Source organism: the organism of the source record quoted next, unplaced genomic scaffold (assembly GCF_019419815.1).
Source record: "Pyrus x bretschneideri cultivar Hongxiangsu unplaced genomic scaffold, Pyrus_bretschneideri_v1 Contig37, whole genome shotgun sequence".
Classification (NCBI taxonomy): domain Eukaryota; kingdom Viridiplantae; phylum Streptophyta; class Magnoliopsida; order Rosales; family Rosaceae; genus Pyrus; species Pyrus x bretschneideri.
Window position 1 is genome coordinate 1,443,970 of NW_025999690.1, and position 25,191 is coordinate 1,469,160.

At 38.3% G+C, this 25,191-nt stretch overlaps 1 protein-coding gene across 1 annotated transcript; it reads left to right on the forward strand.

Annotated features, from left to right (window-relative positions):
- The first annotated feature begins 1,801 nt into the window (after positions 1–1,801).
- LOC103926898 lies at positions 1,802–23,814 on the forward strand. Its single transcript, XM_048592130.1, has 9 exons — positions 1,802–1,852; positions 2,001–2,198; positions 2,253–2,640; positions 2,729–2,802; positions 2,889–3,067; positions 3,168–3,312; positions 3,960–5,446; positions 23,499–23,632; positions 23,723–23,814. The coding sequence occupies exons 1-9, from the start codon at positions 1,802–1,804 to the stop codon at positions 23,812–23,814; spliced, it is 2,748 nt and encodes a 915-aa protein (XP_048448087.1).
- Positions 23,815–25,191: the final 1,377 nt, after the last annotated feature.

Genomic DNA, 25,191 nt, shown 5'->3' on the forward strand with positions numbered 1-25,191 from the left:
TTTGGGTTACTATTCATGCAAACCTAATCTAGGATGTTTTTGGACTTTTTAAGCTGGTGGTTGTGTTAGTGAGGCCTCAAGGAGCTTGGGAATGCTTCGTTGGGTGAATTTGGACGTCGGGAAAGCTTAGTTTCAAAGTTGGCCGAACTTGGATCGTTGTTGCAGGTGAGATTCTTTATTTTTAGGCCTTAAAAGTAGTCTAACGTGATTCTACTAGTCCTAAGCTTCATTTTGGTATAAAGAACGTGAAAAATGGTTGAAAAACGAGTGAGAAAACGAAGTTTGAAAAATTTCCAGTTTTCCGGCGGCGGCGGCGCAGGCGGCGGCGGCTCGCCGGAGAGGACAGAGGAATATTCCGTTAAGTTTTAACGGAATATTCCTACAGGACTAATGGCGTCAGTTACGGAATATTCCGTCAGTCAAACGGCACGTGGCCGCGCGTGGGGGCGTGTGGACCCGTGCCATTCCAGGCGCGTGGGGGCGCGTGACGTGTCCAAAATTTTTTTTAAAAATATGGTTGTGATCGTGAGGTTGTGTAGGTCACGTTGGTATATTCATTTGTCCATTTTGAGCAATGTATGAGAAGTTATTTTGAATGGACGGTTATGTGCTCTAAAGTTAACGTTTTTATAGTTAATTCGCATATAGGTGACACGTATCCCGAGGACGAGCGTGCACATTCGAGGCAGGGGGCTACGACCCTTCTACATACCAATGAGTGGGCTTTTGTTTTCCGTATATACCTATATACATGTCTTTTCCCAGAAATTAATATAAATGCCTCGTTTTACGCTATTAATTTTCATATGATTGATGGTTATGCATGATTAGTAGCATATGAGTTGATTTATATATTTATTCTTACGTCGTTTACATATATGTTGGTGCTGTGGCGGCTTAGGTAAGTGTCAGGTAAGTTTTGTTTACATTCGCATTAAATAGTGATTCGAAGTGCTTAGAGAGCTCATAACCTGCATCCCCGGTGTTAGTGCTCCCGCCCAGAGTAGGGCACAGTCCTTCACGTGTTGTTCACCTCCTGCACCACACGCTCAGCTTGAATCCAAGTTAGGTGCACAGTCCTGTCGTACAGACCACTATAGGTGGTTCCGACTCGTAGGTGACCCGCGATTATTCGCACAGCCTTCACGTGATCGTAGCACTAGAGCGTTTATATGTATTGCACCCAGGCTTGTCGTACAGACCACCATAGGTGGTTCCGACTCGTGGGCAGGTTTAGGGATTGAGTTGTGATCTGAGCTCTAGATTCAGCCGTACAGGTCACTTAGGGGACTCCGGCTGCTAGTTTATTATGCTATTGATGTAATATACATACCCGAGCACTTGCATGTTATTATGAGGCGTTGAGCATGACGGCATACATTTGAGCATGTTGGCATACCCTTGAGTATACTTGGCATATTTATACCTACGTTTATATGTTTATTTTCTGGGAAGTATACAGGTTTTACGGCGAGGGGTTATTATATGTTTTATGAAATGGTTTTCTAAGAGATTTATTTTGCCCACTCACGCTTTTGTTTTTGCGCCCCTCCAGGTTCTAGTAGCTTAGCGGATTCGGTGGTTTTCCCCAGGGACGTCCCGGCATTCTGACAGACCTTCACCTATGTAGGGTCGCCTACGGGCGCACTATTGTCGTAACATTTATTTTTGGGCTGCTGTATGTTTTAGGCTCTGAATTCAGTGTTTTAATTGCACTAGCACATATCCTACTACTTTTTAGTTGCTAGTTTTAAATTATTCGTACTTTTCTATTACTGTTTCTAGCTTCCGCACTGTGCACATGGCTACGTCACTTCCACGTGGCGGCCAGCATACCCCGATCTCGGTTGGGGTGTGTCAGTTTGGTATCAGAGCCTAGGTTTGGCAGTCCTGTGTCTTTTGTGGGTATTCTAATGGTTTTGGTGCCTTCTGTCAGAATTATGCCGCCTCGTCGGGAACCACGCCGTTCAGATGAGTCTAGTTTCCCCGATATCACTCAGCTGGGGGAAGCTATTGCTACTGCTATCCAGGCAGCTATCCGCCCTCCCCAGAGGACTCCTCTGGAAACTATGTACAACCTGAAATTGGATAAATTCCACGGTCACGAGGGGCACGAGGCCGCGGAGCGTTGGTTGGAGCATATTGAAAAGACTTTCCGAGTGTTGAACAACCAGGGGAATCTCCCTGTGGAGAGATGGGTCGAGACTACTTCATGGTTTCTGGGTACGGAGTCTGCATCCTGGTGGGAGCAGGAGCTTCGTAGTTTGACTCCAGCCGAGAAGACTGATTGGAATGTTTTTATTAGGTTGTTCAAGAGGAGGTTTATTCCCCCAGAGTATACTGACCGCAAGAAACAGGAATTCACTGAATTGAAACAGCGGAAGATGTCTGCGAATGAGTATTATCGGAAGTTTACCGACTTGTCTCGCTACCACCCTGAGATTGCTAGTAACCCAGCGGAGATGCTTCGCCGTTTTCGCATCGACACTAAGAAGAAGTGGCGTTCGATGTCAACCTCCACTCATTGTGATACATACCAGGAGTTCTACGAGGTTTTGTTGAGAGTCGAGGACTCTGAGAATATGCCGAGTGAGAGCGATGAAGATGAAAAGAGTGGTAATCAGAAGAAGGACGACAAAGGTAAAGGTCAGGCATCGCTCGGGCCTCGTCAGACTCAAAACTTCAAGAAGGGTGGTAACAGCTCTAGTTCTTCTAGTGGTGGTTTCAGCGCCACGGGTCAGGGACGATGAGGTAGATGGACTGGTGGCTTTCGAGGCCAGAGACAGGGGGACGGTGGTCGAGGTAGGGCCCCACTTTGCCGAAGGTGTAATAATCGGCACACGGGCGAGTGTAGACGAGGTAGCAGTGGTTGTTTCACTTGCGGGCAGATAGGGCATCGAGCGGCGCAATGTCCCCAGGGTCAGCAGCAAAGACCGCAGCAGACTTTCCTGCCACCACCCGCCCCTATCCAGCAGATTCAAGGTCCTAGTGGTTACGGACAGGCAGGTCGAGGTGGTGCCTACCACTACCAGGGTGATGCTGTACCCTATGCCTCGGGACAGTATCAGTATCCTCAGGACCCCTACTCCCAGGGTAGTTACCCTCAGTATTCGGGCGGCTATATGCCGTATCCTCCAGCTCCAGCCGGCAGTTCTCAATGGTATCAGGGAGGACAGATTCAGACAGGAGAGATTGCTACCAGTAGTGCGGGGTCTTCGAGACAGACTGGTCAGCCCAGTCAGGGGCGTAGTACGCAGGGTCGTGGTGCTCAGGCGAACCGAGGTCGTGGTGGACGGCAGCAGGGCCAGGGGCGTATACACAACATTTCTCTGCAAGATGCTCAGAACAACCCGGATCTGATTATGGGTACGTTAAATATTCTTGGTTATTTTGCTAGAGTCTTAATTGATTGTGGAGCTACACATTCTGTGATTTCTCATACATTTGCTCAAGTGACGCAACCTCGCCCCACACCCCTAGGGTACGATTTAGAGTTCGCTATGCCTAGAGGGGAGAGATGTATTGTGGATCGTGTGTACCCAGGTTGTCCAGTGATAGTTGAGGGCGTGGTTATGCCCGCTGATCTTATCCCGTTAGATATTGTGGATTTTGATGTGATTTTGGGCGCGGATTGGTTGCACCCCAATCATGCCAATATTGATTGTTACGGGAAAATAGTTACATTTCGTCGTCCTGGACTACCCGTGGTTACCTTTGTTGGTGAGCAGAGTGGGGTGAGACATGGTGTTATTTCGGCGCTACGAGCGAAAAAGTTGTTGACTAAGGGTTGTCAGGGGTATTTAGCCCATGTGGTGTTGGATGAGGCTCCTCCTTGTGGTGTTGAGGACGTGAGGGTTGTCCGACACTTTCCAGATGTTTTCCCCGAGGAATTGCCTGGGTTACCACCAGATCGAGATTTGGAGTTCACTATCGAGTTGCTTCCAGGTACTAATCCTATTTCTTTGACTCCTTATCGTATGGCACCTGCGGAATTAAGGGAATTAAAGGTGCAGCTGCAGGAATTAGTGGATAAGGGTTTTATTCAGCCTAGTACTTCACCTTGGGGCGCTCCAGTATTGTTTGTGAGGAAGAAAGACGGAACTTTAAGGCTATGTATCGATTACAGGCAATTGAACCGGGTGACGATTAAAAACCGTTATCCGTTGCCTCGTATCGATGATTTATTCGATCAGCTTAGAGGTGCTTGTGTGTTCTCTAAGATTGACTTGAGGTCTGGGTACTATCAGCTGAAGATTAATAGGAATGACGTTCCTAAGACGGCGTTCAGGACTCGTTATGGTCATTACGAGTTTCTAGTTATGCCGTTTGGGTTGACGAATGCACCGGCAGCTTTTATGGATTTAATGAACCGGGTTTTCCAGCCTTACTTGGATAGGTTCGTGATTGTTTTTATCGATGATATTCTGGTGTATTCTAAGTCGAAGGCGGAGCACGTTCGACATCTTACCTTGGTGTTGAAAAGGTTGAGGGAACATCAATTATATGCTAAGTTTAGCAAGTGCCAGTTTTGGCTAAATCAAGTGGCGTTTCTGGGGCATGTTATCTCTGCTCAAGGTGTTCTGGTTGATCCTCAGAAGGTTGCGGCGGTGGAGAATTGGGAGCAGCCGCGAACCGTCACCGAGGTGAGAAGTTTCCTTGGCTTGGCGGGATACTATCGGAGATTTGTTAAAGATTTCTCGGTGATCGCCTTACCCTTGACGAGACTTACGAGGAAAGATGTTAAATTTGAGTGGGACGATAGGTGTGAACAGAGTTTCCAACAGTTGAAGCGTTGTCTCACTCAAGCACCTGTTCTGGCACTCCCGGACGATAATGGTGATTTCGAGGTTTATAGTGATGCGTCCTTGAATGGTCTGGGATGTGTGTTGATGCAGCATGGTAGGGTGATTGCTTACGCTTCACGTCAATTAAAACCCCATGAGTTGAATTACCCTACTCATGATTTGGAGTTGGCCGCTATCGTTTTTGCGTTGAAGTTGTGGAGACACTATCTTTATGGTGAAAAGTGTAGGATCTTTACTGATCATAAGAGTCTCCAGTACCTTTTTACCCAAAAAGAACTTAATCTTCGTCAGCGGAGGTGGATGGAGTTGCTCAGCGATTACGACTGCACGATTGATTATCACCCTGGTCGTGCGAATGTAGTTGCTGATGCGCTTAGTCGGAAGTCTCAAGGCCGCATTAATGCGTTGTATGCAAGCCGTATTCCTCTTTTGACGGACTTGCGTGCTACAGGAGTGAGGTTAGAAGCGGAAGATCGAGATGTGGCTTTACTTGCTAATTTTCAGGTTAGGCCCATCTTAGTTGATCGGGTGCTCGCGGCTCAAGTAGATGATGAGCAGACTCAAGAATTTATCCAAGCTCGAGAACAAGGTAGGAGGAGAGACCTCAGAGTACGAGAATCGGATGGCATGTTGATGCAAGAAGGAAGAATGTTCGTGCCGAATGTTGTGGATTTAAAGAAAGAAATTCTGGATGAAGCACATATCTCGGCTTACGCCATGCATCCAGGAGCTACTAAAATGTATCATACCATTCGACCATTTTATTATTGGCCGGGTATGAAAAGGGAGATAGCCGAGTATGTGAGTAGGTGTGCCATTTGTCAGCAGGTTAAGGCGGAAAGGAAAAAGCCGTTTGGATTATTGCAGCCGCTTCCCGTTCCCGAGTGGAAATGGGAAAATATCACCATGGACTTTGTGTACAAGCTCCCGCGTACACATAACGGTTTTGATGGCATTTGGGTGATCGTTGATCGACTCACTAAGTCCGCACATTTTATTCCAGTGAGAGAGAGGTATTCTTTAAGTCGATTAGCGGAGTTGTTCATCTCGAAGGTAGTGAAGTACCATGGTGTTCCGGTGAGTATTGTCTCGGATCGTGATCCACGGTTCACATCTAAGTTTTGGGTGGCTTTCCAGGAAGCTTTAGGTACGAGACTACTCTACAGTACGGCGTATCATCCGCAGACAGACGGGCAGTCTGAGAGGACTATACAGACCTTAGAGGATATGTTACGAACTTCGGTGTTACAATTTGGTGATGCTTGGCACCAGCGGCTGGATTTGATGGAATTTGCCTATAATAATAGTTTTCATTCAAGTATTGGCATGGCACCATTTGAGGCCTTGTATGGTAGAGCTTGTCGCACGCCGTTGTGTTGGTCAGAAGTCGGAGAAAGGGTCTTAGTAGGTCCGGAGATTGTTGAGGAGACTACCCAGAACGTCCAGGTAATCAAGACTAATTTGAGAGCGGCACAGGACAGACAAAAGAGTTTAGCGGATCGGCATGCTACAGACAGGGTGTACGAGGTCGGAGATTGGGTATTTTTGAAGCTTTCGCCGTGGAGAGGTGTAGTGAGATTTGGGAAGAAGGGCAAATTAAGTCCACGGTACATCGGACCATACATGGTCGTGGAGCGAGTTGGTGAGGTAGCTTACAGGTTGGAGTTACCTCCGGAGCTAGCCAGAGTGCATAACGTTTTCCACGTGTCTATGCTCCGACATTATGTTGCTGATCCATCCCATGTGATACCTCCTCAACCGTTGGAAATTAACCCAGACTTGACGTATGACGAGGAACCGGTGACGATCATCGATTGGAAAGAGAAGGTTCTGCGGAACAAGACGGTGAAATTAGTGAAGGTTTTGTGGAGGAACCATTCCGTTGAGGAAGCGACGTGGGAGACAGAAGATCGGATGAGGGATTTGTATCCTAGATTGTTCTTTGGCTACTAGGGGCATTAATTGGTCAGTTTGAATTTCGGGACGAAATTTTATTAAGGTGGGTAGGTTGTGACATCCCGTCCCGGAGTTATCAGAACCGTACGCGTGAAATTACCATTTTACCCCTAGTTACTTTGTTATGTTGTTTGGTTGTTTGTGTGGTGTTGGCAAACTTGGGCCACACACACACACACACCCACACACTGTCTCACTCACCCTCACCCTCTGTCTCTGTCTCTGTCACTCTCTCCCTCCCGTGTCTCTCTCTCCCCCTTCTTCTCCACCTTATACGTACGGACACACACACACACACCCTAAAACGTCACAGATCGAGGGATCCAAGGCTACCATTGAACTCGTGGAGCTGAGAGGAGTCTAGTGGTGCCATTTTCAGGTAAGAATCTCGACGTTTTCACGTCGATTTCACAAGGTCCGTTTTGGGTTACTATTCATGCAAACCTAATCTAGGATGTTTTTGGACTTTTTAAGCTGGTGGTTGTGTTAGTGAGGCCTCAAGGAGCTTGGGAATGCTTCGTTGGGTGAATTTGGACGTCGGGAAAGCTTAGTTTCAAAGTTGGCCGAACTTGGATCGTTGTTGCAGGTGAGATTCTTTGATTTTTAGGCCTTAAAAGTAGTCTAACGTGATTCTACTAGTCCTAAGCTTCATTTTGGTATAAAGAACGTGAAAAATGGTTGAAAAACGAGTGAGAAAACGAAGTTTGAAAAATTTCCAGTTTTCCGGCGGCGGCGCAGGCGGCGGCGGCTCGCCGGAGAGGACAGAGGAATATTCCGTTAAGTTTTAACGGAATATTCCTACAGGACTAACGGCGTCAGTTACGGAATATTCCGTCAGTCAAACGGCACGTGGCCGCGTGTGGGGGCGTGTGGACCCGTGCCATTCCAGGCGCGTGGGGGCGCGTGACGTGTCCAAAATTTTTTTTAAAAATATGGTTGTGATCGTGAGGTTGTGTAGGTCACGTTGGTATATTCATTTGTCCATTTTGAGCAATGTATGAGAAGTTATTTTGAATGGACGGTTATGTGCTCTAAAGTTAACGTTTTTATAGTTAATTCGCATATAGGTGACACGTATCCCGAGGACGAGCGTGCACATTCGAGGCAGGGGGGCTACGACCCTTCTACATACCAATGAGTGGGCTTTTGTTTTCCGTATATACCTATATACATGTCTTTTCCCAGAAATTAATATAAATGCCTCGTTTTACGCTATTAATTTTCATATGATTGATGGTTATGCATGATTAGTAGCATATGAGTTGATTTATATATTTATTCTTACGTCGTTTACATATATGTTGGTGCTGTGGCGGCTTAGGTAAGTGTCAGGTAAGTTTTGTTTACATTCGCATTAAATAGTGATTCGAAGTGCTTAGAGAGCTTATAACCTGCACCCCCGGTGTTAGTGCTCCCGCCCAGAGTAGGGCACAGTCCTTCACGTGTTGTTCACCTCCTGCACCACACGCTCAGCTTGAATCCAAGTTAGGTGCACAGTCCTGTCGTACAGACCACTATAGGTGGTTCCGACTCGTAGGTGACCCGCGATTATTCGCACAGCCTTCACGTGATCGTAGCACTAGAGCGTTTATATGTATTGCACCCAGGCTTGTCGTACAGACCACCATAGGTGGTTCCGACTCGTGGGCAGGTTTAGGGATTGAGTTGTGATCTGAGCTCTAGATTCAGCCGTACAGGTCACTTAGGGGACTCCGGCTGCTAGTTTATTATGCTATTGATGTAATATACATACCCGAGCACTTGCATGTTATTATGAGGCGTTGAGCATGACGGCATACATTTGAGCATGTTGGCATACCCTTGAGTATACTTGGCATATTTATACCTACGTTTATATGTTTATTTTCTGGGAAGTATACAGGTTTTACGGCGAGGGGTTATTATATGTTTTATGAAATGGTTTTCTAAGAGATTTATTTTGCCCACTCACGCTTTTGTTTTTGCGCCCCTCCAGGTTCTAGTAGCTTAGCGGATTCGGTGGTTTTCCCCAGGGACGTCCCGGCATTCTGACAGACCTTCACCTATGTAGGGTCGCCTACGGGCGCACTATTGTCGTAACATTTATTTTTGGGCTGCTGTATGTTTTAGGCTCTGAATTCAGTGTTTTAATTGCACTAGCACATATCCTACTACTTTTTAGTTGCTAGTTTTAAATTATTCGTACTTTTCTATTACTGTTTCTAGCTTCCGCACTGTGCACATGGCTACGTCACTTCCACGTGGCGGCCAGCATACCCCGATCTCGGTTGGGGTGTGTCATAAATATGTGTCATTCCAACTTTCTATGATTGAGAGTTTAAAAATAACAAATTATGTATTCAAATTCTGTTGTTCTTTTAGGTTAACCAAACAAGAAAATTCACAAATTCTTGAAAATAAAATTCCATCATTTCAATTTCCTTCATTTTAAAATTTCTTAGTAATCTTAAAATTCCTCATCCAAACAGAGTGTTAAAGTAATGTTAAGGAGACCAAATGCTTAAACTAAATGATGTGATTATTGATAATTGTATTATTAATTAATTACCGATTAATGTGCTTATTTCTTATTAGTGATACATGATTTGATTTGTAAATTTAGTTGAAAATTTTGGTCTCGCTAGGATTATCCCTTATCTTAAAAGTTAATCTGCGTTATGTTTAAGTAGAGAGAGTTTGGCATGTGTGATTGCATTATTTGTTAAGACATCGAAATGGCGTCATCTAAGGGGGAACCGGATCCAATAACATTGAGTCTGCTGAGTAGGCGATCCGGACCGTTGAAATTTAATCTAACGGCTACAAACAAGGGGCCTCTAAAAATTATAATAATTTTAGCCATTGAATCAAATTTCAACGGTCCGGATCGTCAATCAGCAAGCTTAGTATATATGGATCCGGAGGGAATCCGGTTCCGTCTAAGGGGTGCATATAAGTTCTTGTACAAACTGGGAATTTTGTTATGGTTAGTTGTACATAATTGATTCATGATCGATTACTGATTGTAAATGTGCATGGGCTTAATGAACTCACCTACACAGTGGCGGGCTCAGAAATTTCGACCTAAAAGGTCATAGTGTAAAAGTTCTGAAAAATGTTTAGACAAAAATAACATGAAATAATAGTATATTTATTCATAATATAAAATTAAAAAAATATGGGTTTGTGTTTGGTAGTTCAGACTATCAAGTACTACTCTGACTTTTAAAATAATTTTCACCATTCGATTTCTTAGAGGCAACCATTAATTTGTTAGGGTCAATCTTCATCGCCATTTTCTAAACTACTTAAAAAAAAAATTTTAAAATAAGATTACAAGCTAAAATTATTTAAAAAAAGTAACCAAAATGAAGACACAAACCTTATACCAAGTAACCAAAATAAAGCACAACCAATTAATCAAAACAAAAGTTCTAAAAGACACTAGGTGCTAGTCAGGTGATAAGCTAGAGCCTAGTGCTTAAGTGGCTAGGTGGACTAGACAGATTTAAGTAAATCTATTTATACGTATAAAAATACATAATTGTATTGGAATACATAAATTGCAAAATAAAATGACATATAAATTAAAGTATTAGAACATATTGAAAATATGAAGAACAAGCATGTAATGAGTGTTCATCCAAGTATTCAACAAGTCTCCTACAATTTATTGAACAAAAAATATTCAAAATGAATTTATCGATTTTCTGTCTAAATGAGAGTTACGACCTATGCAGGTCTAAACGTCATTTCTTAATTTTCAAACACCTACAAATTAATCCGAATAGTGACCATCCACAAAGTGAAAACCCAAAATAAAACTCCATATATATAATATGAACCAGTGGAAATTCCAAGAAGTCAATATACAGCTTCCACGATAAAGATTAAACATCAAAGGGTCAAGTGACTCCCTTTGATCCCTACTGCATCCGCTAGCGCTCCCTACATGAATTTACGGTTAGAAATCGATCATTTGCTCACGCGACTAATAGTAAATATTTCACGTTTTAAGAGAGGTAAGACTTACTTAAGAACGGCGTGAATTTTAGTTGTATTAAGGAGATGTATAATACATGATCATTTTTTTTTTTATTCTTTGCTAAATAATTAAATTATTGAATGTCACGAGTACTATAATTGAGTGGTAGTCATCATTAATTGTAAATGATACTATTTATATTTGATTCTCGTAAATAAGAAATTTGATATGATATTATCGATCCATTATGTAATCCTCCCAACTACTATTGTAAAATTGGGAAGGGATTTTTATTTTTTTATTTTTTTTGGATGAACTGGAAATCTCATTACCAAGGCAAGGATGCCAAACACACAATGAATGCCTACTTAGAAGCAAGCATCAAACTAAGTAATAGAAATAAAGCCAGGCAATGTAAGGGAATACAAGAAGGAAGGACGCTGCAACCCTAAAGCGTCGCCCTTACAATATCATTACAAAAACTTTCAAGAGAACACATACTAGTGAAGATGGGGGTGGATTGACCCATGTAAAGATGGGGGAAATGTTTGTGTTGGGTTGGTGAGAGGGGAAGGGCCAACATGAGAAGGTCATGCTAAGACGTTACCCAAAAAGACAAGAAAGAAAGAAAAATTGAAGAAAGAAAGGAAAAGGGATGATGATACGTACATATATAGGTTGTGATGTGTCCTTATTTTAGACTTACGAGCCGATTGGGATTGAATTTTGACCATCCCATTCAAGGCAATCAAACACGAATTGCTCTTCCGTTTTCAACCTGCAGTTTGGAAATGCTTCGCTTCATGTTTTGATACTTATCGATGAACTAATGTAGGGATTTGGATTGTCTGCCCTTCCCATCCCTTTCTATTTAAGTGATCACGGTTAAGCTACGTCAACATTTTATATTGATTTTTTTATAGAAATAATAAAACAAAAAACAATAGGAATATAAAATGTCAATGTGGTTTAACCGTGGCCACAAAATATAGGAGAGGATGGAAAAGGCATGGGATGGGGAGGGCAGACAATCCAAATCCCTAATGTAGAACATCGCTTGTATGAAAAAAAAAAATTAAAGGAGAAAGAAGGTCGAAAAACAATTAAACTCTACATTACATTAGAGAAAACGATTGAAAACTCAGAAGAATGAGAGTAACATAGAAAACGACATCCAGGGATTGGCACAGGGCATAGGGGAAAACAATTAAACTCTACATTACCAATATCACTGTTTTAAAAATCTATGCCTAGCACCATCTATGCTCTGCCTAGCACCTGTTAGGTTCCATCTAGGTGTTAGGCGGTTAGCCATCATCCTGATTAATCCTAGGCATTTGAAATTTAAGAAAGACCGTCTAAACTTGCTTAGGCACATGCCTATCCTAGCCCACCCAAACCCGCATAGGCACTTGCCTAGATCACAACTTCCGGTAGACAAAAAATAGATATCATCTTGCATTTTATTTTTTTAACATAAATTATAAGGCTTGCTAAATACTTAGGTGACCACACATTACATGCATATTTCCCTTGTTTTCATTAAACTTTATGTTCTAACACTTTACATATGTTACTCTATTTTGCGGTTTATGTATGATAAGAGCATATTCATGCGACTTAAATGGCTTGTTCTCGTGCATTTACGTTATGTTTCTCTAGTTATTTTAGTCATTTATGCTTCTTTTGTGTGTTTTCAGGTTCTAAGGGCAAGGTATGCAAAAGGATGCCTTTTGGAGCCTTTTGGAGCAAATTAGAGATTGGAATGGATATCATATGCTTGGAGCCAAGAGGATGGACGAAATTAAAGACTTGAAGTAGGAAAGTTAAATCCTAAAAGACCTCATGTTTAAGCATCATTGAAAACTCCTACGCATTTTAGAACACAAAAACAACATTCCTTGCAACCTTAGGACATTGTCGTGTGTTTCCTTGTGTCTCCGTTCCTTGCCATGCAAGGAAGGGTTTTGTTCCCTATTTTTAAACACTTAAAGCATTCACTTATCATATCATTCACTTAACATATCATTTAATTATCATATCATACATTTATCACTTATCACTTCCATTCACTTATCACTCACCACATATCATTCATTTATCACCACATATCATTCATTTATCACTTATCAATCCATTCACTTATCATAACATACACTTATCACTTATCACTTCTATTCACTTATCACTCACCACATATCATTCATTTATCACTTAACATATCATTCACCATTCACTTATCATAACCATACATTTATCACTTATCATACTCATAATTATCTACACATTTCAACCATTTAAACATATGCATTTCAACTCACATGCACACCCACCTCTTTCAAACCCTTCACATGCATTTTCTTCATCACTTCCAACCCACATGCATTTCCACCTTCCTACTTCATCATTTCACCACATTCTCCCTCTTTAACTCATTTCATTATTTATTCACTTTGCATTCATCACTTCCACCCCACATGCACCCTTTATTCTTCATCATTGCAACCATGGCACATTTACACCAACAAAACAACTCTCATGCCATGGCCTACTCATATTCCCATTTCCTTTCCAACATCTCACATGCATTTCCACCTTCCTACTTCATCATTTCACCACATTTTCCCTTTTATTTCCACATGCAATTCTTCATCATTGCAACCACAAACACCTTAAACAAATAGCCATATACATCTCCACTCCTCCTATAAATACCCTTGCATTCATTCATTCAAATATCATCCCATTCACAACACAACACACCACAAACACTTCCCTAGCCTTGAGTTTCTCTCCCTTAGAATCCAAAAACCATCTTCCATTTCCACCAATCCTCATCCATTTCCATAATTCCCCAACACTTCCATCCCCCCAACCAACCTATCCTTAAACCTTGTGCTACAACAACGAGGAAGAGAAGAGTGCCTAAACGTTCATACAATTCAAGTTTTGAGTTGTTGGAATGTTTAGGTGTTTCTTTGATTTCAAAGTTTCATTTTAATTCTCTTTGTTTTGTACGTATGAGAAATGGAAGAAAATAGTGCTTAAACGTTCATACAATTCAAGTTTTGAGTTGTTGGAATGTTTAGGCGTTTCTTTGATTTCAAAGTTATGAGAAACTAAACCCCCATTAGCTAGGGGGTGATTCGAAACTATGTTTATGTTTGTAATATGATTTGATTACTTTTAATTACGTTTCATAAGTTATGAATTCAATTTGTTTAACTGTTTGATTGATAACCTATTTATGTATGTTTATTAAGAATGAACGCTTAATTTTCATGCATGAATTTGACGCTAGAATATAAGTGAGTTTCACGTAATAGTTATGAACTTATATTCACAAGTAGTGAAGGTTGCTTATAAACAATCGCGTTAAACATATTCTTGGCATAAGTTTCATGCAATCATAGTAACGAATGCCTCGTCAACACTTATAGTTTTCATGATGCTTAATGATTCTTGCTTGTATCTCTATTATGCAATTCATGTAGGGAACCTGTGAGGAATGCTTTGGATTGTCGTATGCAATCATCCAATTCATTAACTTAAGGAAAACTTGACGGTTAATTTAAGCGGACCTAATTAACCCGGGGCGTTGAGAATTCATGGTTTATTGAAAAGCAATTAAACATCGTTTTGTATGCAAGTATAACATGTGTGGCGATGAACCCCTTAGCTAGCTTCCCATCCATTCATTTCCGTCAAATCCATATTCACAATTTGTTTTGTTTCCAAGTATTTATTTTAGATTCGTCCAAATCCAATTCCCCCCTATTTCGTTAAAGTTTTAGTCTTAATCCATCTTATTTTGAATTTTGCATTCTTCGAGTTTCGTATAGTGTTTTAAACTTGTTTTTACGTTTTTGAAGTCAAATCCAAGTGGTTAACAAGCCCTCCTAATCCCCGGTCCAGAACGATCCCTACTTATATCTATACTACAATTGTCAAAAAGAGAGTTTAATTTGTGTGCGTATAATTTTCGCATCAATGTATCCCAATGAACTTATGTATTTCTTATGTATCAGCATACACTTATTTATAAGATATATAATAAATTTACTTAAACTCGCCTAGTACACCTAAGACTCCACCTAGCCCCTATCTAACCGTTAGGCCCCAGCCCGCCGTCCAATTAGTGTCTACCGTCTTTTAGAGCATTGGTCTAGATCACTTCCTCCATGACTACATTTTAGTTACCAATTAATGTGACAATTTCTTATATATGATAAACACTACAACAGCAACTAGTATATTAAAAACTAGTTTCTCTAGTAATGCTTATCAATATTTAGTCACTTGAATCCCCTCCTACAGTGCTATACTCATAATATTCTTTTTTATGTTTTTGAATATAGGAGGTATCACATCACGTATTAGTAACAAACTAATCTCCCTTATTTGTACCCAAAAAAGAAAAAAAAAATCTTGCTCTTAATGCAATCTCGCAACTGCATGACGGAAACGTAGTCTTAGACCCCAAATCAAAATACTTGGAATATTCTTGATTCCCAAAGTTAAAGCACAACTGTTTTCAATTTGGGCTTGGACGGCCCAAAGGCTTTGTCATGATATGGTAAGGTGCTATGCCAGCGAAAGAGAACATGATTTCCTGGCTGGCCTAAGCTTTCTGTTGTCTAAAATTAATATAGACAATTAATATACTAATTAGCATTATTTAGCCAATTATTATTAATATTCGTAAGATTTCTGTTGCCTCGACTACATACTGCACCCAATTAAACTAATAAAGAATTTAATTATGAAATTAATGAAGTCAACTAATCTACTGCCAAAAGAGGCCGACATTCACGTGCATGCATGCTTTGCACGCACACATGCAACATTTTTCACCTCTTTAAGAATATTACTCGTATAAACGATTAAATCATATTAATTTAATTTTTTTATACAACGATATGCTATTCTAAATGAGAGAACTTGAACATGATCATATAAGATTATCTTTAAAGAAGATGTCAATTTTTACATAAATTTTAAATTTGAGAGTTTATGTGGCAAATTGATTTTTTTTTTCTTTCCAATTTTGTTCTTCACCCGATATCTCAAATTTAAATTATTATTTATTATCTTATTTGCTTATCATAATTGTAATTAGTATTCTTAAAACAAAAGATAACAATTAAAATTATAAAAAAACATTTATTGCTCACTAAGAACAGATTTGAAGTTGCTGTCAAATATGGCAGCAACTCCCTCTTCTGTCGTTTCATGTCATGCTACATAGGAATTTGCATTTCGGTTGGAAAACACCATTGATGTCTTTTTTCACTGTTATTGTTGATTGAACTTTTTGACATCTCCTTTGGAGATGCTCTAATGTGTCTATTACTGATTAAGTATCGATCTCAACATACTTTGTCATCAATCTATGTGAGTCAAATCTAAGACCTCTCACTTACAAATAAAGATCAATATCACTTGAATGTGGTACTAGTTGGTATTATCTTATTAATCTTAATATAATATAATAAAAACTAAAAAATTAGTTTTGAAGGGAGCATAACACAATAGTTTAAGCTGCAACAAGATCATGCGAGCATATTTTTGTGCAGTTTTGTCTCTTAAAAAAATAATATCATTAATTAATTTAGTATTTTAGGAGGGAAAAGGATTATCGTCGGATCCTTTTTCCAGGGATCATAAGAATGTCGTGATCTCATCCGTTCATTGTACATCGTACAGTCAGAAATTATTTTAAATTTTAAATTTTAAAATTAACTATGAATAGTACTTAACAAAAACTGATCACATGATATACGATGAATGAGTAAGATCACGAAATTCTTAAGATCCCTAAGAAAATGATTCTCGTATCCTTTTCTTTTTTGGAGGAGTGCAATAAACAATAATATGGTGTATGGTGGGTGGCTAAGGTAGGCTACAAGTACAGCACACTATCCCCTATAATTTGCTAGGAACAATCTAGAAGGGTGGTTAAGTTTAGTTAAATTTGAATACTGAATTGTTAGTCACTTTAGAATGTTACTCTAATATTGTCAGGATTTTATCATTTATTACTATAATTTAATGATATTCTTCTTTATTTATAATTGAGAGGTTTTAGGTTCAATTCTCGCCAAAGATGAATTTGAAACACGTTATTAGCTCAATGTAAGATTTAGCCCACTCCACACCCCCTTAGAGTAGACATTATCGTTTGTTAAAAAAAAATAATAATCATAACAATGTCGAGATTTTCTTTCGCAATTAGAATAGTCTTGACACATGTATTTCATTACGACATATTTGTACTATAACTCTAACGAAGATGAACCAACATGCATTCTTGAGTTTTGCCTATATTGTAAAGATGGTACAAATAAACCGCGTAACTTACTGCCCTTAACCCCACCCCAGCCAGTCGAAATTGGGCCACCCGGATTTAGGACCTTGATTGATTCTAAACGATTGGGCCTTCGTGTATGAACATAAAAATTAATATTTATGTCATAGAATGACTCAATTCTGATCTATAGAATGACTCAATTCTGATCTTACAACTGACTTGGTGACATTTCCTTTTCAGTTTTATTAATTAATGTTATATTTAATAACAAACCTCGGATTATTATATAATTCCAGCGGCAAATTACGATCTTGGTTCAATGTATTAGCATTGAGAAATGTCAATTAGAGTATAATATAATTATTAAAATTATAGTAATAGTACAGATATTAAATTGGACTGTGGGTTTTATTTGGCAAACCAATATTTCCAGCTGTGTGACGTTCATTTTATTATTTATTTATTTTTTGTTGTTTTGCAAGAGAAGGGTTGACTTGAGTGGAAATACGAAAATATTTGTTTATATTTGAGTAAACTATGATTCAATTTTGGAAGATAAAGTTTAACATTAGCATATGGAATCTAGCTTCAAATTAGCAAAGAATTGGTTATTGCTAATATAACTCTCGGTGATCGTACCATCTTACTGGTCACTACGAATGTGTTAGAATACAATTCTCAACTCTAAATCCTACTTCCTCGTTATCGTTTTGTATATCAAGTAATTATTAATTGTAATTAGTATAAAATTCGACAATAGGTATTGATATAATAATTTGGTTCAAACTTGTTATTAATAAGAATCGAATCTAAAATCTCTCATTTATAAGTGAAAATATATACTGCTAGACTGTATTTTTTTACGATAAAGTTGAAGTTGATCTTTATATATATATAGTTGTGGGTATAAACTCATTGAAAAATTAGTTTAGACATAAATTGGCAATTAGATGATAGTTTAGAGAAGTAAATGACAATATTCTAAAGTTGTGTTTTACTTAGAGATCGTTTGATAATTATTTTATTGTTAATTTTAATCTCATATTATTTGAAAACTGAACAAGTTATCAAACAAGTTTTCAACTTTTTGTTTTTTATCTTAGGAAACGCCAGCCCACTACTGAGTACTGATGATCCAAGACATTGAGAGGTTGGAAACAGAATTTGGGTGGACCGCCCAAACGTTGAGTTGGGTTTGATTTCACTTTTCTTTGCTTGCCCAACAACTATACACGGAAATCTTCTAAGCCCGTCAAGATCTGTACAATTTTGTTGCCCCATTTTTTGGACCCACAAAACAATTAATCATATTGTCCTCCACTTGCACTAAAACTTCAGCCGGCCTATATGGATGGGAAATAGAATGGTGGGTTTGAAAAAACCGAAAACCGAAAAAATCAAACCAAACATTGAACCAAATCCAAAAAAAAAATCAAACTGAAAAAAACTAAACCGAAGTAGGAAAACCGAATCGAACTGAAATCTATTGGTTTGGTTTCAGTGATTCGGAAATGAAACCGAACCAAACCTGTAAACCCTTAAAACGACGCCGTTTATATTGTGAGGGACAACGAAATTATTATGCTGCATGCTTTGCCTTCCTGTTGTTCCTAGACAAAGCTACTGGGTTCGCTTGGAAATCTATTTAAGTTGAATCTTAGTGTCACTGTTGTAGATTAAGTTGGCTTCTTCTTGTAGGTTGTAGTTTCTGTTTTTTACCTTTTCTTTTTGCGGTCAGCTGCTTGTTCTGCATTTGAAATAGGGATGAGGGTTTGAGAGGTTTCGCAGTGCAAGAGTTTGCGCAGAGTAAATTTGTGTGTTGATTTGAAGGGGTTCACTGTTTGCCAAGCATCATTGATAGGCAAGGCACGGCTTGGATGATAAGCAGAACAATTTCGGTTGTACGTGAAGACTTTGTAATGGAAATATTCTGAGAAAAGCACCGACCACATGCATATTTGGATAACAAGTAGGGATTACTAGAAAGAGTGCCCGAGAGGTATTGCGGGTTTTGAAACTGTATAAAATATGTAGAAAAGAGAAAATGGGTTTTGTTTCTTCACTTTGTTCCTCCTTTCTTCTGATACGTAGGTGCTTTGACACTTCCATGCAATTGGAGGCCACTTGATAACTCTGCATGCTAATCCATCTCTTCCCGACTGACTTATATACTTTATTCCATAACCAAATTGGTTGGATAGTCACAGAAAGGGATTCTCTTCGAATCTCTTTCTCCTAATTCATCAAGTTCGGGGATCTGGACCATTGAAATTTGATCAAACGATTAAAGTTATTATAACTTTTAAAGTGGCTCCCTGTTTATAACCATTAGATTAAATTTCAACAACTCAGATTCCCAAACTTGATGAATTAGAAGGAAGAGATCCGAACATAATCTATTTCCGATAGTCACACACGGATCTTTTCATTTCCAAAACAATCACTTGCTTTTTTCTTCAATGCCCATATGCCTTACACATTGCAAATGCCGTCCTATCCAATTTGCTGTTGGAGTTCATCCTATTTGCATACACTTATGCATGCACTAATTCCATGATTTCTTCCATCCAATCACTTGCCATCCTTGTCAAATGACAAGGCCAAAGAGGGAACAAATTGTTGAAATGTCTCATATCGATCGTAGTTATGAGAAAAGAAGAATTTAAATATAGTAACCCTACTTCAATTAATACTGAAGTCTTTTGTGATAAAATCCTACGCCTAACAGATTGTACAGGTGGTAACTACCCAATTGGAGACAATATCAGTGTTGTTGGAAGTAGGCATTTGGCCCATTTATTTGATAATTCTACACAAATCTATCTTACCGTCAAGTTGGAGACAATATCAAATTATTGGAAGTTGGCATTTGGCCTATCTCTCTAATAATTCTACACAAACCTATCTTTCAGCTCCATAAAAATAGGGAACTTTCATAAAAATGGCTTGGGCTAAGTTTATTTTAATAAAAAAAAATTATAAAAAATAAAAAAAAAAAACTGATGTTTATGAAATTTACTACACTGTTTATAAAACTTAACAGTACTATACTGTTTATGAAACTTAACGACACTATTTATGAACCTTAACGATACTACACTATTTATGAAATTTAACGGTACTACATTGTGTGTATACTTTTTCTTTTGCCTTAAGTAGGTACGAGTGAAATTTACATACATACATATATATATATATATATATTATTTATTATACACATGAAAATACACCTTACGAGATTATAGTACTAGACGTGTGTTTGTGTTATTTTGCTTTGTCAAAGGCTATAAGTTTGTGAATGGAAGTGACATGTTTTGCAATGCAAGATTAAAATGAATTCCAAGTATTGTTGAAAGATATTGGATGATCAAGCATCTGTGATATTGGAATAAAAATTTGCCAACTGAAAAAGGTTGTATCCTGTAATATATGAGGCAAGCCAATTTCCTAGAGATTGATGTAGACATCTGATCATCATTTGTGGTGGGCAGTATCATCTTTGCGAATCATCTTTGATTTTTATCAAAGACTTGATCGCTGCAATGCTGAGGAAGGAAGGTTTTTGGTTTGGTGGGGGGTGTATTGGTGGGAGGCGCTGGGAAAATAATTTTTTTTAAAAAAAATCAAAAAAAAATAAAAAAATCTCTGGTCCTTATCATTAAGTAAAAGTAATTAGGTGGTTTTTTGGTTAAAATGCAAAGTTTTAAAACTTTTTTTATTAGTTTTCTTTAAAAAATATGCAACATAGGCATAGAAACCCGGAAATACAACCCTATACTGCTTGCTTCCCAGTTAGATATATATTTTGCATACCACTTATCTTGTAGAAGAAAATGTCAAGATAATTAATATTAAAAGATAATTTATGATTAAAAAACCATAATATTATCTCTTAAAATAACAAGATTATCTTAATTTTTCATCCAGCATTTTAAAACTCTACTCACTCAACGACCTCAATTGCTGAGATCAATAAAAGAAAAATCGGATCCACACATTGCTCCTAATTTTCTTGAGCTTCAGCCCGTAAGTCAATGGTTGAGGAAATTATGCTTTACCGCCCTTCAACGGATCCACCATAGTCGAGCATTCATAAAACGAGACATAAGCTTCGGCCTTTGGATATTTTAATGGCCGAACTCCGATCAAGGTCCAAAATTTAATGCGTTTGACTGCCTTTGATGTCACATGACTGTAACTTGAAGAACTCAATTATGACTTTTGACCAGAATCAGAACTCGCCGAATAGAAAATTTGTCCACTAAGCCACGTCATTCTCGGTGACTCCATTAATTCCATGTTGTTGGCAATGCTCGGGGAGTTTAGCTCAGCCAGGCAATGCAGCTCTTGGATTGCTGCGGAGATCGAACACTGAATCTGTCGTTTTCGTATATTGGTTGAGGTTTGCGGTTCGGTTCTTAAGAAAAGTTGTACAGTTGACATTATACACTTATCTAAGCACAAGACGGTTTTATTTTTTACATAATACATTAGTTAATGAAGTCATGTCAACAATTAGTGCATTAAGTGAGGATATTTTGATAATCTACTTTCATCTAAAATTGGGACAATAGCAAACTTGGAGCAAATGATGAATTATAATATTTTAGTGTGGTTGAGTCCATCTAAATGTATGGACTCTAACAAACAACCAATTAAAACATGACATCTAATATGAATATTTAATTAAATGTTTATTATATTTGCAGTGCAGTTCGACCTTGGTGCAATTTTCAAAAGCCAAAACTGAAACCAAATCGTTTTCCTAACCGAACCGTTTCAAAACCGCAAAACCAAACTATTTTGTGCGGTCCGATTTGATTTGTGTTTCGGTTTTGATTTTCAATTTCAAGTGTCCACCCTTTAAAACAACAGTCCTAGAAGCAAGAATGCATTTCTAGACTAAAGAATGGTTTTGTTTATATTTAGCTTTTGTTTGAGCTCAAATTAATAAATTTTGGGCCAAGTGAGTTGTGTGCTTGGCCCATGATTAGATATCTCAGCCTAGTCCAGAATATTTTGGTCGAGTTCGAGTCATGAAGGGTACTTGGATTTTCTAGATGGGTTCGGTCAAGGTTTGATTCACACTAGGAGTCCTCAATAAGCAGGTAAATTGAGAATATTCTTTGAATTCTCAAGAATATTCGTTGAATTCTCGAGAGTTCAGAATCCCCAGACTAGTAGAAGTAGTTGAGTTCAATCCGTATGAAGAGAAATATGTTGAGGAAGTCTAGTCCTAGTAGGATTTTATCTCTGCCTTGAGCAAACTCTCATTCTTGAGAAACCATTGACCTTTCTAACTTCGTCAAGCACATCTTCAGTTAGTCTTAACAGCATTGTGGTTGACAATCAGCGGCACCTTAGTTAGTCTTAATAGCACTGAAGTCGTAGAATTCGCACCATATATTGAATGTTATGTTTTAATTAGTTCAACTACACTACTCATCCAATTTTGCACCACTATTCGAGTCTATACATGATACATCAGTCTGTCTTTCTCTTTCTCAAAACTCATCTTCATCTCTCTCTCATCTTCATCTCTTCCACAGTTGACATTAGTGCCCTCGGTGCTTGCATCTCTACAACTTGGCTGCTTGCATCTCTGCGACCTCACTGCTTGCATCCCCAGATCCCCTTCATCTGCAAGCCCTGAACTCTACAAATCAAAAGCTTTGCAAAACAGACTTGGCAAATCATTCACCTGTTCTTCATTCTAGCTAATATGGTAAGAACTTAGAACTTGTATTTGTTAGTTTAGTTAAGAAATTTTAATTAAATTAATTTTAGAGTTAGGGTTCGTTTGAATCAAAGATTCAAAAGGGGAACTGGGTTAGGGTTTATAATTAATTTTAGGGATAGGGTTTGTGAATCAAAAGGGGAACTAGATTAGGAACCACCCAAGTATCAATTTAAGTTCTAAATTATTAATTTCTTTAGGAACCGCCCTCCACTGTTTTCACCTGCTTCTCTTTGGATTTTGTTTTCTTTATTTACTCATATCTTCATACCAAGTCGTATTGTACTATATTGCCTTGATTTGGTTCAAAATTGTCTTGTTTAGAGTTTGCCAAGTATCGTAATTAAAATTTAATATATTTAAAATCTGCAAGTATTCTAAAACACATGATAGAATATGTATGAGTACATGACCTGTCAATAATTTAAGGAAATAGATGTGCTAGGAGCTTAACAATGCTTATCTTGATATATAACTTAAACAAATTGTGCTTTATGAAAGATGTATACATATATACTTTCTTTAATGCTTATGTGTTGTAGATTGGTGCTACAGTTGCATATGGTTAGACAAATCGGGTAAGTATTAAATCATATGGTGGAAGGTGAATGGTAACAAGTATCCTATCTTGGGCGCAATTGCAAAAGATATTCTTGCAATTCAAGTTTCGACCGTGACATTGGAGAGTGCTTTTAGCACCGGTGGTCGAGTGATTTTGGATTTTAGGAGTTCTTTAATTCCTAAATCGGTGGAGGCCTTGATATGCATGCAAAATTGGTTGAGGGGCTATAACATTATTACTTTGGAAGATGATGCACCTTCGATTGACCACATTGAGTTCTATGAAAGTATTGAATTGGGTAAGTATATCATTTGAAGTAAAAAAACTTTCTTTGTTTTCTTTTTTCAACTAAACATTAATTATATTTTTTATGTTTTGTATCGTGTAGAGTTGGCCAAATCGGCTTCAAGCATTGCCTCTCTTACTCTTGATCCACAACCACAACAAGCTCCAAAGCAATCTCAAGGTTCTAGTCCATAAGAACCTCCATTTTTGCGTTTACAAGATGCAACTTCACAAGTATTGCCTTCTTAAGCCCGTTTACAAGCTCAAAGGCCTCCTAAACCTTTGAAGAATAAGTGTCCAAAAGGAAAAGCAAAGGCAAATGTTTGAAACTTGAACGATGCAAAGTAAGTTGAAAACCAAGACTTTGTTAAATTCCATGAACCATTTATTTTTTTTGGTTGTACTAATGCCATAAGGCATTTTGACATTGAACTTTGTTTGAAACTTTGAAGTTTGAACCTTAGTTGTATTATGGCAAACTTAACTTTTCAATTGGGTTCTAGTAAAGTATTGTGATTGGTGATCAAGTTGAATTTTAGTAGATGTGATGCACAAGGATTTAAACCCATTGATGCATTGGATGTTGTCTCAATTTTAGTAGTTGTCATTTGCTGCAGTTTTGGTACAGGTTTGCTTCTGTTTTTTGCTACTGTTTTTTTGCAGTTTTGCTGCATTTTTGTTTACTTCTCACACACCTCTTATTAATTTATGTCCTTTGATCTTATTTAATTCATCGAATTCGACGGTCGAAAATAAAAAAGGTGTGTGAGAAGTAAATAAGGTTTGATCTTAATTTATGTCCTTTTTACTTCTCACACACCCTTTTTTTTGTTGCTATTTTTCTATAGTTTTGCTGCATTTTTATGGTGTTTTTATGATGTTTTTTGCTGTGGTTTTTCTGTTGTTTTGCTGCATTTTTATGCTGTTTTGCTGCTGTTTTTTTCTGCAGTTTTGCTACATTGTTGTTGATGTTTTTGTTACAGGTTCATTAATTAATATATGAGAAAAATAAGACCGTCTTATGCATAAATATGTGTATATTTTAAATTGTACATCTTTTTCTCAAAAACAGAACTGAACAGTTTGGTTTTATATCAGTTATGGCTTCAAAACTGCACTGAGCTACATCGCAAAAAAATTTAATTTCGGTTGCAGTTTCACTCGAAATCACATCGAATCGTCCACCCCTACAGTATACAACGATGTAAATTTCGGAGGCAGATTCTCTACCCTCTCACTTCCTGTGCTCTCCTATTTTGTGTGGTCACAGTTAAACCATATTAATATTTTATATTGTATTTTTTATAGAGATAATAAGACAAAAAAAAATAGTAATATAAAATATTAACGTGACTTAACCATGATCATACAAACAGAATGATGCAGGATGACACGAAAAGTGAAAGGAGAGAATCTTCCTTTGTAAATTTCGGGCAAGTTCCCACTAACCAACCATACCAATATCCAATTATTCATGCCTGCTGGCTAATACGGACACAAAATAATTGTCAATAAATAAATAAAAAAAACTAGTACAAAGACAAACAAGGAAACATTTATCATAGTGGTGGA

Bases quoted from the DNA above. Each gene is read 5' to 3' on its own strand.
- LOC103926898 (XM_048592130.1), top strand. From the start codon at position 1,802: ATGGCTACGTCACTTCCACGTGGCGGCCAGCATACCCCGATCTCGGTT. The intron at 2,803-2,888 runs GTAGGGCCCCAC...ACTTGCGGGCAG, and splicing joins ACAGGGGGACGGTGGTCGAG to ATAGGGCATCGAGCGGCGCA. The intron at 5,447-23,498 runs AGGAAGAATGTT...TTTGGATTTTAG, and splicing joins GATGGCATGTTGATGCAAGA to GAGTTCTTTAATTCCTAAAT.